The sequence below is a fragment of the Panthera leo genome, chromosome D2 (genome assembly GCF_018350215.1).
Source record: "Panthera leo isolate Ple1 chromosome D2, P.leo_Ple1_pat1.1, whole genome shotgun sequence".
NCBI lineage: Eukaryota > Metazoa > Chordata > Mammalia > Carnivora > Felidae > Panthera > Panthera leo.
Window position 1 is genome coordinate 69372626 of NC_056689.1, and position 12278 is coordinate 69384903.

The 12278-nt window shown below is 51.8% G+C and overlaps 1 protein-coding gene across 1 annotated transcript in view; it reads left to right on the forward strand.

Moving 5' to 3' along the window:
- The window catches only part of VTI1A (vesicle transport through interaction with t-SNAREs 1A), a 357198-nt gene extending 351746 nt beyond the window's left edge, over positions 1-5452 (forward strand). The window contains exon 8 of the mRNA XM_042908241.1: positions 100-5452. Coding sequence (XP_042764175.1) covers positions 100-268 — 169 coding nt within the window. The 3' untranslated portion in view covers positions 269-5452. The remainder of the gene's footprint in view (positions 1-99) is intronic.
- The last annotated feature ends 6826 nt before the right edge of the window (positions 5453-12278 follow it).

A 12278-nucleotide genomic window follows, 5' to 3' on the forward strand; every position in this document is an offset into this window, starting at 1 on the left:
CGTTGCCTCAACGTTTTTGTTCTTGACTTATTTTGCCGAGAAAAGTACCTGAGTTGGAGAGAAATGTTGTTGTTGTTGTTGTTTTTTTTACATGATGAGGCCCCACAGAGTGGAGAATGAAATACATCCTCGGGCTCCAGCTTCTCTCCAGAAGGTTCTGCCAAAGACCCAGGCCACAGAGGCACCCTCGGCTGACACGTACGGAGGCCTACTGCATGCCGGGCACTGGGCTAAGCGCTTTGGATGCCAGACTGCCCGTTCCTGTTAATTTTCTGTCTTAACACCATCAGAAGAGAGGAGCCGAGGATGTGGCTAGAATCCGTCATGTCTTTGGGGGATGGGGTTGTTGTTAAATCAGTAGAGAAGCATCAGCCATTGGATGCTAAATGCGCAGGGCCTGAAGCCCGCCAGCCCCACACCCTGAGGCTGCAGACACACTGTCCCCCTCCTTGTTCGCTTCTCTTTTGGACACAGCAAGTGACCCAAGGGCCTTGGCCCTCCAAGCCACGTACAGTTGTACGATGAGCCAGGTCTCTGCACAGGGACACCCTGTGCATGGTGGGCTGGTGGATACCTGAAATCCCACCCTTAAAAGCCCATGCCTTTGGTGTCTGACCTCGAACCCTGGAAAAAAGCAGATTCTTTCCTCCGGTCAGCTGAGGTCCCATCAACCACTGATCCTTCTGGGTGAATTGTCTGACCCTCTCCTGAGAGCAGATTTCGGATCCAGGGGAGGAAAGACCCACCATGGGAGGGAGCAGTTAGTGATCTTTGGGAGAAAGGGTAGAAGGGAAGGAGACCTTGGCTGCCTGGTGATTTCTCTTGGGATCAGCTGCCTTGTGGGGTAATGAATGGGTTGCCGGGGGCACAGCCTAACCCTAGAAGCCCACACACATCCTGGCCAGGGCTCAGGACCACTCAGGTCAGAGACACATGGGCCCTGCAAAGGCCAGATAACTGTTTGAGGGTCCCCTGGCACATCCCACAGCAATGCCTTTGTGAGGAGGAGGAAGAGGAGGAGGAGAGAACGCAGGAAGGAGGTTGGGGGTGTGGTGGAGGGATAGTTAGAACAGTAGGCAGGGGGTTCCAGCCAATTGCTTTCCTTGCGGAGCTGCTCCAGCCTGCTCCCCCACCCCCACCGGCCCTGCTGACATAAGAAGAGGCCAAGGCTTCACAATGTACAATCTGGCATTTGGGGAAGAGCCCCGGGCAGCCCCTCCCCACACTGCCGCATCCAGGGGTCTCCGCATAGCAGGGACACGGTGACCCTCAGAGCCTCTCTCTGCTTGATTTCCATCTTTTCTTCATCCATGCCCACCACCACCCCACCCCCCACAAGAAACTACAGAGCGAAGAGACAGCTAGGGGCTTCAGTGGGCTCACTGCTGTCCCCGACAGGGTTTCTGAACAACCGAACCTCTCCCTGTTTGAAGTGTGAGAGGTGTAATCAGATTTATTCATCTAGGCAAAAGATATTTATTGACTATCTACTTACTGTTCCAGGGCCCAAAGACACATGGTGGAGAAGCTAGGTAAGAACACAGAGCTTGTGTCGTCCCACGGCCCCGGGGGCCACGGGTAGGAAAGTAGCTTTCATTCCCAGAGCCCCGACTTGCTATCTAATCTCAGGCAGGTCACTGTCAGGGTCTGAAAGGCACATCGCACCGTCCATGCCTCTGCCACCTGCCACTGGTGCCCCTGAGGTTAAAGCCCCGTCTCCCCGAATTCTCGCAAAGCACTCTAGTGCTGTGTGTTCGTGCCTTCTTGCAACTTCCAGGACTACGTGTGCAAAATGGCCCCGCTGAAGTAGAGTAGGGTTGACATTTGCCTGCAAGTGGTTGAGTCCCCATCAGCACTGGCTTCATATCCAGGACCAGCCCCCGAGAGGCAGGGAACAGGAATGGGGACCCTTTAGATTGGGACTGACTTAGAGGGGTTTTTTCCTTTTTCTTTTTTCTTTCTTTCTTTTTTCTGCTTATTAAATGATAAAGGTTTGACTTGGCAGGCAATCAGAAACCCAAAATATCATAAAAGGGAAAAAAGTTGCCGAGTGGCTAAGAGGTGCACCACGGGAGTGTCACTGGGCTCAGCGGCGAGGTGAATTGCTGAGCGATAGAGCAGGAGACATTTTTCAAAGGCTTCTCTCTCCTTCTTTTCCTCTCTCTGTCCCCCATGCAGAAAGGGGAAAATAGAAGCAGAATCCAGATTTGGGGCTGATTTGAGGCTGATTGGTCACCCTCCCCCAGACAGTGGAGAAACTTTGATCTGGGGACAGGACGAGCCTGGGCATCCCGGCAGAGGCTGCCACGGGTCCCAGCCTCCGGACAGGCCTCCCTGAGCCCCCGTGAGGGGACGTAACCCACATGGCGAAGGACAGCCAGAGAGAGTGAGGTTGGAAATGAGCAAATGTGGGACCGGCATCCCTTGAGCTCCGTGCTGGCCACCTCGACGACAGTTTGGATAGCAAAAGCCAACCAAGAGCCAGGTGGATGGGCTCAAATTCGTGGAACCCTCTAGCTTTGCAGGCTTTAGGGGCCCTTTGGGTCACCCTTCTTGTTCGGGTGGGGAAATGGTGCTCAGAGAGGGAATGAGACTTTGCTCAAGAGCACCCAGCAGATGGGTGGTGGGGCCAGGAGTGGAGTCCGGATCTTCAGCCTCTAGTCGAGCCTCCTCTGCACAAGGAGACGTAACTCAAACAGCACCACATTCTGGAAGCCGTGGCCCAACTACAGCACCGCTGGTCTCTTTGGTAGTGTTGGCCTTCAGACCACGGGACTAACATTCCTCAGTTACAGTCTTTAAACCAACACATACAGAAAAACTCAGGTCCGTCCCTGGCGGCTATGATCATTTTTTTGCCCTGAATGTCAGATCTTTGCTCTCTTGAGGAACTAACCGGCAGCAGGCACCCTGGTGTCCCCTCAGCTGAGCTCCTAGCATCACCGGGCAAAGTCCTTTCTGTGCTCAGGTCTGCCATCCCGAGCCACCCCCGTCTCCACCAAAAGAATCGGGTGAGAAACAATTAAGTGAGAATCAGAGTCCCCCTCCCCTGACGGCGAGTCCAAAGCGGCCTCTGGCAAACACCTTGGCTGTGGATGCTAAGAACGTGCTGGAAGACGCCCTGATGATGTTCCAAGTTCTAGTGGTTGTGGCAGCAGTGGATTCACCCCTAGGAGCAGCCTAGCAGGGAGCCCCCGCGAGGCTTTGCTCTTTTCCCAAAGTCTGGCATCTTCCAGGCCAGAGGTACTCAGAGCTCTGGGCCCTTCCGTGCCACCAGCCTGGCATGTGGCCTCATGATAACAAATCAGAGCCTGCTTGGGGCTTTGGTGCCTCATCTGGCAAATGGGAAAGTCGTTTGGAAAGTCTCAGGAGGGTAGGCCCCTGCCAACTCCAGTCATCCACGGCAGTGGAAAGGGAATGTTCCTGATAAAGCGAGGGCCAAAGGCGTAGGAGTAAGACAGCAGCCGCGGGTGCGTCGAACCTCCTGGAAGAGCAGGAGACTTGGTGCGCCGAGCTTCTGGGTGGTCTCGGATGCAGGGCCGATAGCATGGGCTCGTGACCGGTGCGGACGCACGACTGGCCCCACACTCAGGAGGGCCCCACACTGGGTGCTTAATGATCTACAGTCACTGTCTTGAAATTTGTGATAATTTTGTCTTTGTAATTGTGTTTTGCAAATGAAGTCCAGCGAGCCAATGGACCATGAACTCGGAGCTTGGAGACCGGGCTCACATGCAGTCCTGCCTCCTTGCTTCCGGGGTCTGATGCTCAGCCCCCTGGAGCCCCATTTCCACTTGGCCTTCCCATCCCAGCCTCCACCCAGCAACTGCTGCCAGCCTGTCCCCCACCTGGGCTCAGGCATGGGGAGGGTCAAGGGTTGGACATGTGCAGCCCACAGCATCTTGGGGATGGGGCGTGACGGCCACAGTTCCTGCCTTACTCTGGCAGCATCAGAGCACATTTAGTGAAGGACTCACTGGGAGGAGCCTCTAATCTGCCCCAATACAGGGACCTAGATACCTAGTGCATCCCGGCACAAAGCTCGCACCGCCCCTGGGGTTGCCCATCTGCTGGGGGTTGGGGCAGGGATCCTGCAGAAGAGGGAGATGCCTGGCTCGACCCCCTGTTCCAGGCCTGGGGCACAACGTGTCAGTCCAGCAGCTGGGAAAGAAGGGCGCCTGACCACCAGGCTGGAGGACAAGTGCTTGGCCAAGTCACAAAGCAGGGCCCAGCACCCATGGGGCTCTCTACTCCCCCTGGGAGAACCCCCAAGCCTCGGGGAGCCCTTTCTCCCTTCTTCCAACTTTCCTGAGTCCAGCTTGTCTCTTCCGGCCAGTTTGAGGCACCCTCTTGAAACAAGTCACAAAACGTGTTGTGTAACTGGTGATTCCACACACGTATCAATGTTCTGCTATTTACCTTTAAAACTGGCTTTACACAATATAAAAATGAAAAGTAAAATTCATCCTAGTGTTTTAAAAAGTTGACTTTACTTGGACGTTAACTAGAAAATTTGAAACACCATGCCTAGTCAAGAGTGAGAGACCAGGGAAAAAAAAGAAAAGGCATTTTTTTCCTGCTTTCTGAATACAGGGCTCCCTATTTTCATTTTGCTTTGGATCTTACCAATTACGGAGCCCGTCCTGCCTGGATGAGTCACTTTCCCTCTGGGGCACCCACTTCCCTATCAGGAAACCAGACCATTAACCTTGTGCTTCCCCCTCCCTTGCCCATTATGTGCCCAACGGGCACATTATGAAGGTATACTCGGAAAAAACTCATGAACAAGATTTAGAAACCAGTGTGGTGCCAACCCTTGGCCTTGGAACATGGCCCTTCTTTCTTAAAAGGGGGTTCAGCCCCCCTCATGGAGCTTTCACCATTGACAAGTCAGTCTCTTCCCCAGGTATGTCCCTAGGTATTATGTCCTAGATCCAAACCCCCAGTCTAAAAGCCACCCCTCTCCCCTGGCGTACATTTGGACTGGCCTCCATATTTGGAACCCAAGCATTTTGTCAAATGGAAAGATGTCAGCCAGCCCAAGGGCTGAGGCCTGACAGTGTGCAAAGACTGGCCACTGGTCTCTACACGCATCCCTTTTATTTAACGGTGAGGCCAGGATTTCAGAGCTCAGTACAAAGGTACCAGCACTGGGGAAGGCAGGCGCCAACCAGGTTTGGCTTGAGGGATCATCTTCTTGAGAATGGTAAAACTCTTGGTTCCACTTAGACTTCCAGGGGGAAGATAGCTGCATTTCAGAATCATTTCCCCGGCTACTCTCATGGAAGTTTCAAGGGCAACTATCCACCTGCCTTGCCTGATGTTTGAGGACTCAACTGTCCAAGGGATCCATGTAGCAGCCTGTCATCTTCTGTAAAAGTACCGTTACTTTAAGATAACATTTGTGGGGGCACCTGGGTGACTCAGTCAGTTAAGCATCTGCCTTCATCTCGAGGTTCGTGGGTTCGAGCCCTGTATGGGTCTCTGTGCTGTCAGCGCAGAGCCCGCTTGGGATCCTCTGGCCCCCCCCCGCCCCTCCCCCACTCTCTCTCTTTCTCTCTCTCAAAAATGAACATTTTTTTAAAAAAAGATAACTTTGGTGGGATGACTGCATGAGTGAATGAATGAATGAGTCCGTTTAGATCAAGTTGCCTCAAACGGAGCCCAGATATTAAACTGCATAACAGTGTGCCATTTCAGGAGAGGAAAACTTGGACGGCCCGTTTGACTTCTTCTCCTGCCTTTCCCCGATAGTGGAAGATCTCGCACTCGTTTTAACGTTTTGCGGGGTTTTTTTTTTTTTTTTTCCTTCAACTTTATCTTATTTCACTTCATTTCCTTTTGAGTGACGTCTTCTGGGTCCAGCTCCACCTCCTCCAGATAATCCATGAGGCCTGAGAGCCGCTCCAGAGTGGGATTAGAACTCGTGTAGAACATAGTCACTTTAAACTGAAATCTGCTAATTAATGGCTCTCCTCTGCGTAACTGAACGATAGCGCTCCTTCCCCGCGGAATTGCAATTTCGTGGTTCCTAATGATGGTGCGATTACATTATCTGGATCACTCAGACGGTGGGTGTCAGGAGCGATGCTCAGAGCGTGTCTCGGGGATGGGGAGAAATCGCGCCTACAGCCAAGGGGATGAGGGGAAGGAGTGCGACCGTCTGTTAATTTTCATTGATCCGTCCTGCTCCTTCATCTCATTCAGGCGTTCATTTCAAGGTCAAATTTCCCCCAGCTCCACAATGCCTCCTTCCCCTCACTTTTTCCCCCTCATATTCATAGGGTTATATTTTCTTTAAAAAAAAAACAAACAAAACTATTTATTTGGTGTATTCCACGGAGTAATTTATTTTCAGCATTTATTTTCATTACATTTCTTGGAAATGCGGTTCTACATATCGTTAGTACAAGTAATATATGTTGATTGTTGTTTCCCAAACTGACTTGTATTATTTGATGAGTTAAATAAAATGCCTCAATCCAACGTCTGCTATGCCCACCCTTTGCATTTCAATTATTTATCTTCCATTCCCTTTCTAAATAAAGGGGAGTTATAAATCTTCAGTACTTTGCTACAATTTCTGTACGGTGAATGTAGACGCTGTCAGTTTTTTGTTTTAATGGTAGAACTTGAAAGGATCGTGTTCAAGGTTGCTTTTGAATGCCGGTCCCCCCCCACCCCCACCCCCACCCCCACCCCCACTTCTTCTTTAATTGTCTCAGAGATGGCTTTGCAGAGTGACCACAAAGCTGGACATGAGCTCTGGTTCTCTCGTTGGTGAGTTGGAATAATCTACCCATGTCTTCACTGGGCTTCTCTTTCCTCAACTGTAAAGTAGGGAAAATATCACCCACCCAGAGGACTGATAGGAAGATACCACCGGGGATGTGATAAACAATCACCATCCCCTCGTCTTGGTTAAACGAGCTGCTCTTTAACATCGTGGTGGACAAATATTGAGGATGGGGAGCTTGGGGTGTTTTTATTTTGTTTTCCTTAAAGATTGCTCATGATTATGGCCTTAAAATGCCTCGGGAAAGCCTTCTATTAATAAAAATCAAAGGAAGATCTTCACGTTCTTCACTAACATTTTTTTTTCATTTAAAAAAATGTTTTCAAATTATTTGTTAACACTGAATGTCAGACATGGAACCAGGGATCGGAAAACAGCTTTGAACCCCAAACCAGAGTCTGCCTTGCCCAGAGCTCACAGGCTGGTGGGAGAGACCCAGCAGTTGCCTGGCAATCACCTGCCTAAGGAACTGAGTCACCGAAACCCACCTGGAGAGGAAAGGCAGTCTCCGTTGGTTGGGCTGATCGGAGCCTATTGAATGCCAAGGTACGCCATCCTGAAGGAAGCTAAAAGACACGTTTGAAACGATGAAAAAGAAAATAAAAATAAAAAACGTATCGAGAATGAACTAACGAATGAATGGGAGGCAACTTCTATCACTCCGGGTGACCTGCCCCATCAGATTTCCACCGCCAGGAAGTTCCCTATTAAATTATCACTTGTTCCCCACCTGAGGGCAGAGATACTGTGGACTGTGGAGCGGGAAGGAGCGTGGTGTCCACCGTCGCGCTGGACAAGAGGTAGGGGCACTGAGCCACCGGCCACACCTACTCCTGGCACAGCAGATGCTTCTCGACACTTCCGGGTGAGCCCCCTGCCGTGGGACCCCCGGTTTGCTTCAGGAGTCGCCTTTTACCCATCTCATCTGGTCACCAAAACACTCCCCCCTCTTAGGAGGCAGCTGACCGGCTTCACAAGGCTCGCCTCGTTTGGATGCACACAGCACAATGAATTTGTACCCGCCGAGCCTCCAGCGCCGATATTTCAAAACCTACAGTACACTAAACGTGAAACTTTTGTTCAAATTTCAAGGATTTTGATAGCCCAAGTGAATAGACACTGCCTATTGATTTTTCCCTTACAATGACTCTTGGATAACCTATTTTCTCATTTATTTTTAAAGACAGCTCATGAGATTTCATAGCAATGCTGCCCAACCTCCTAATATCAAAATCCCTCCTTGACCCTGAAAATTGTAATTCTGCTATAGATCACAGCTGCTGAATATTACCTTTTACTAAGCTGGTTAAATAAAATATGTCCAAATCACTAGATCCCACAAGCCGTGGCCTGCAAGTGTAATGATCCGGGGGCCGAGGTTTTTACGGCTGCACGCCCGCCAGCCCAGCGCTCTCGCCGGCCAGCTGACACCAAAGTGTGGGAAGCCAGAATATCGGCTCAGGTTTAAAACTGAAGGGGGAGGAGAGGGAAAGGATAGCTCTTCTGGTCTTCAATGATTTTCTTGTAAAACTTTTACAAGGGCGAGTTGGGCTGTTTGATGTGTTCTAGACAATCAAATGCCCTCTGAGTCTGTGACAGAATGGCCGGGGTTTTCTCCCGAGTAGAGGAGGGGGTGTATTTGATGTAGGGCAGGTTCAAAACCTCCAAAGCCTTCCACGCTGGCGGGTCAGATTACACTCACAAGGTGGGGAAATGCAACGCAGGCAACATGAAAAGGACCAGGGACCCGGGAAGTCTCATTTTGCTACCAGCTGGCCGGGGGCCCTCGCTCTGGCTGGAGAGGCGTGCCCCGTGGGATTTAGACCGAGGGGGCTTGGACCCTGCCTGCGCCCCGTCACCTGTGTGTAGTCCGGCTCTCACCTCAGCTTCATCCACTTGAGCCAAAAGACCCCCACGGATCTCCCAGCCTGCCAAGCGGCCCAGAGCCTCCTTCCTCCCGGACTGGCTTTTTCTCTTTCTCAGAAGAGTGAAGGACAGCACTGACCCCGGTTGGTTCCAAAGGAGTTTTAAATATTTCAAAGCCAACACTTAGATCAAAAGTCATAACCTCTGGCTTGCGGATCATCCTCTTGCCTTACTGGGTAGCCCCCAAGTCCGATGTGGTAATGTTTCCCGGAGAATCTCACTCATTACAGGTGAGTAGAGTCTGAAATAGCACTGACACAGCAGAAATGTGGCGTCTCCCGGCAGTGGCCGCTGGAACCCATTTGCAATGCAGGAGACAAGAGGGTCTTCCCGAGACCTGTGGAGCTTTGTAGTGGCACTCCCCCTGCCCGCCCCCCCCCCCCCATGACTGTGGGACCCACTGTCTCCCCTACAGGGCCGGCAGCCAGGCCTTGGCAGGTGATTTGTCCTGCGGAACAGATGCGGGAAACCTGCTAATATCAGCACCAGGTGAGTCAGAGTGAGCAGGAAATGGTCCACGAAAGAGAAATTAAATAGCAGCGCGTTCCCCCCTTTACCCCCAAATCAGGAGCTGTCAGGAGGTCAAAAGAGCTAACACGTGTTACTGTCCCCTTAGCTACCTTATGCCAGGGACGACAAGAATGTGGCAGGAGGTCACCTCCTTCCTCCTATGCTCCTGGCCAACACTGCTAATTGATCCCAGCTCTTTGTCGGCCTTGGAATCCTCTTCAACCCAGCATTCCTGGCAGCCTCTGCCCATCAGTCAGACTTGATTTGGGGGGTACTATCGGTTTACCCTCCAGCCCACTGTGTCCCCACACCCCTCTCCCTCTACCTGGAGGTCCTCCCTTCCCCTCCCCTGGCAGCCCGCTTCTTCTCCTTCAGGGTCCCACTCAAGTCCCTACTTCCTCAAGGAGGAACTCCCTACGGGTCACGTGTTCAAGTCCCACGACGTGATCCTCTCCCAAGGGAGGAGAGTCCCTAGAAAGATGCCGTGACCCCAAGGTACCGTTGTTCCAAAGGGATCGGCTCCGTCTGCTACCGCTCCAGGGGGCTTTGGAGCCACTGGTGGGAACCCCAGACTGTGAGCCAATGGGAGGTGAGGGAGACGGTCAGCATGGTGGCCGAGGCTCAGGTGCAGGAGCCGGGCTGCTGCCACACCCACCAGCTATGTGAGCCCAAGCATGTACGTCAACCTCCCCACACCCCAGCCCCCTTCCCTGCACGTGAGGCCTGATGAGGTTACCCTTGGGCAGGGTGGTGGTGTGGATCGAATGAGAGCCCATATAACGTGCTTGGCTCTGAACCCGGGCAGCAGTGAGTGCCCAATAAATGGAGACAGTTGTCCCCGTTCTCAGGAGGCAACCAACCGACCGAGGGCTGGCTCCGCCCCCCAGGCCTCTGGTCTTTCCTTGAGCCTGTTACCCACGGGGGCCTGTTCTGTCGGCTCAAACTGACTGCCTGCTCGGTGCCAGCCACTGCCCCGGGGAGTGCAAAGGGGAATGAGCGATTCTTGGCCCGAAGGAGGAATTTAGAGCATGAGGAGCAATAATGAGATGAGGTCAGACGACGAGGTCCAAGTTGTGACTGTCCAGAGTAGACCTCGAGACACCACCTCCAGCCCCCGACCAACTTGTAATTGGCTGCACGCCGGGAACCCTGCCTGTGGTAAAGGCTGTGCCTGGTGGGGCCGAGCACGCCCCTACCCAGCGGGCAATGCCACCTGCCTCCAGGGACAACGCAGGCTTCAGGACAATCAATTTTAGCTCTTGTTACCACCCCTCCATTCTCTCCCGTTGCTCTCTCTTGATCTTCCCCTCTCTGCTGACAACAAGATATGGTTGGCATTTAGTTGGGGATTTGAAACCAGGAGAGCTTCTCCCTCCCTTCGAGCTGGAAGCTCGCTCCCTGGCTCTCTGGGGCCTCTCGAAGCTGGGCACTTGATGAGTGCCAGGAGACCAGCTCCCAAAACCGGAAGGAGCCTGCATTGTTGGACCAAAATAGCAAACGTGTAACATGAGTCTCCTCAGGGGCCCTCAGCGGGCCAGCAGCTTCCGGTGGGTGCTCAACACGGGCCAGCCCATGGAAGCAAACTGGAGTGGCCCTCACTGCACTTGAGGGAGCCCTTCTGTGTACATGCTCTGTCCCTTAGCTACATTAGTTCACCCCACTGAAAATGGATCTGAGCTCTCCTTAGCCAAAAAAAAAAAAAAAAAAAAATTTCTATGTCTGGGTCAGATAAACCAAACTTCTGCCCTTGACCCATGTACATCCCGAATGACTTAGACCTTCCCATCTGGAGTTTGCTTCCCCTGGATGTTCCCGCACAAAAGGCACCCCCAAACCCAAAAGGACCCCCTTCCCATGGAGGGCAGCCACACTCTCAACCTCATGAGGCCCGAATGCAAAGTTCCGGGGTGTCACTTTTCTTCCCAGGTGGCGCCCAATTGATTACTTGTCACCTTCCCAAATGTTTTCATCTCTGGCAGAAACAATGCACCAAAAGAGGCAGTTCCGAAAGAGGAATAAGAGGCTTGTTCGACTTGAGTCTTGGGTCAGGGTCGGTGGCCTGTCTGGGCGGAGCTATGAGTGGGCATGCTGGGGTTTCTGTGAAAGCCAGCCCTCTCCCCTGAAGTCCCTCTTCATGAAGCTGTCGTGCAAGCCCCTTGGAGGGCCCATATGCTCAAAGTAGTAGCAAGTGTCCCATTACTGTAAACGGCCTTTTATTTTTAAACTAATGCTATATTTGGAAAGCAGTAATCCTGGGGAAATGATACGGGGACTAATGGGGAACATATTACCTTTCATGTGTTTTCTTCATGTTTAAGGTTTCTTTGTTATTATCTGAGTAGCAAGGCTCTGCATACACTCTTGGGCAAAAAAAATCAAAATAGGCCTTAAAGCAATAATATTTTAATAAGCATCAAATGTCTTCAATGAGATAAAAGTATTATATGGTGTTTTGATATTGGGCTTTAGTTAAAACCTCATTAAAAAAAAGAAAATTTCTCAGATGTATTGGGGTGGAGGGAGCAGTGATGTATTTTTAAATTCAGGTGGAGAAAAAGGGCCGGTTCAGGTCAATTATGCTAATTAAATACCACAAACGACTGAAATTGCCAGCAAATGGATGTTATTATTTGTTGCTTTCCCAGTTTTCCATTGATCAAAAGCAGCATCTAAGACACTTGAGCCTCCAGAAGCTGACACGTCAGCCTGGATGCCGGGGTGCCAAGCCCAGCCCTGGGGTGGCCGGACTAAGCTTTCGTCCGGCCCGCACCCGCCCCTGTCCTCCCCTTGGGTGAGGCTCCTGACAGCCCACGCTGCTGGCCCCCTCGCTGAAACTCAGATGAGCTCGGCCAATGAGTGTCTGGTCCCGTTCCCAGCCCCAGCTGGGAAGTGCTTAAGGGGCCCAAGTTATGAAATGAAACCAAGTCTTTGATTTCTTCACCCGTGCCCAGGGACCGAGCTAGAATCACGGGCCCTTTAGAACCGAAAGAGGCCTTGGATGGAGATCCTCCGTTGGGTTTTATAAAATGAGGAAACTGAGGTCAAA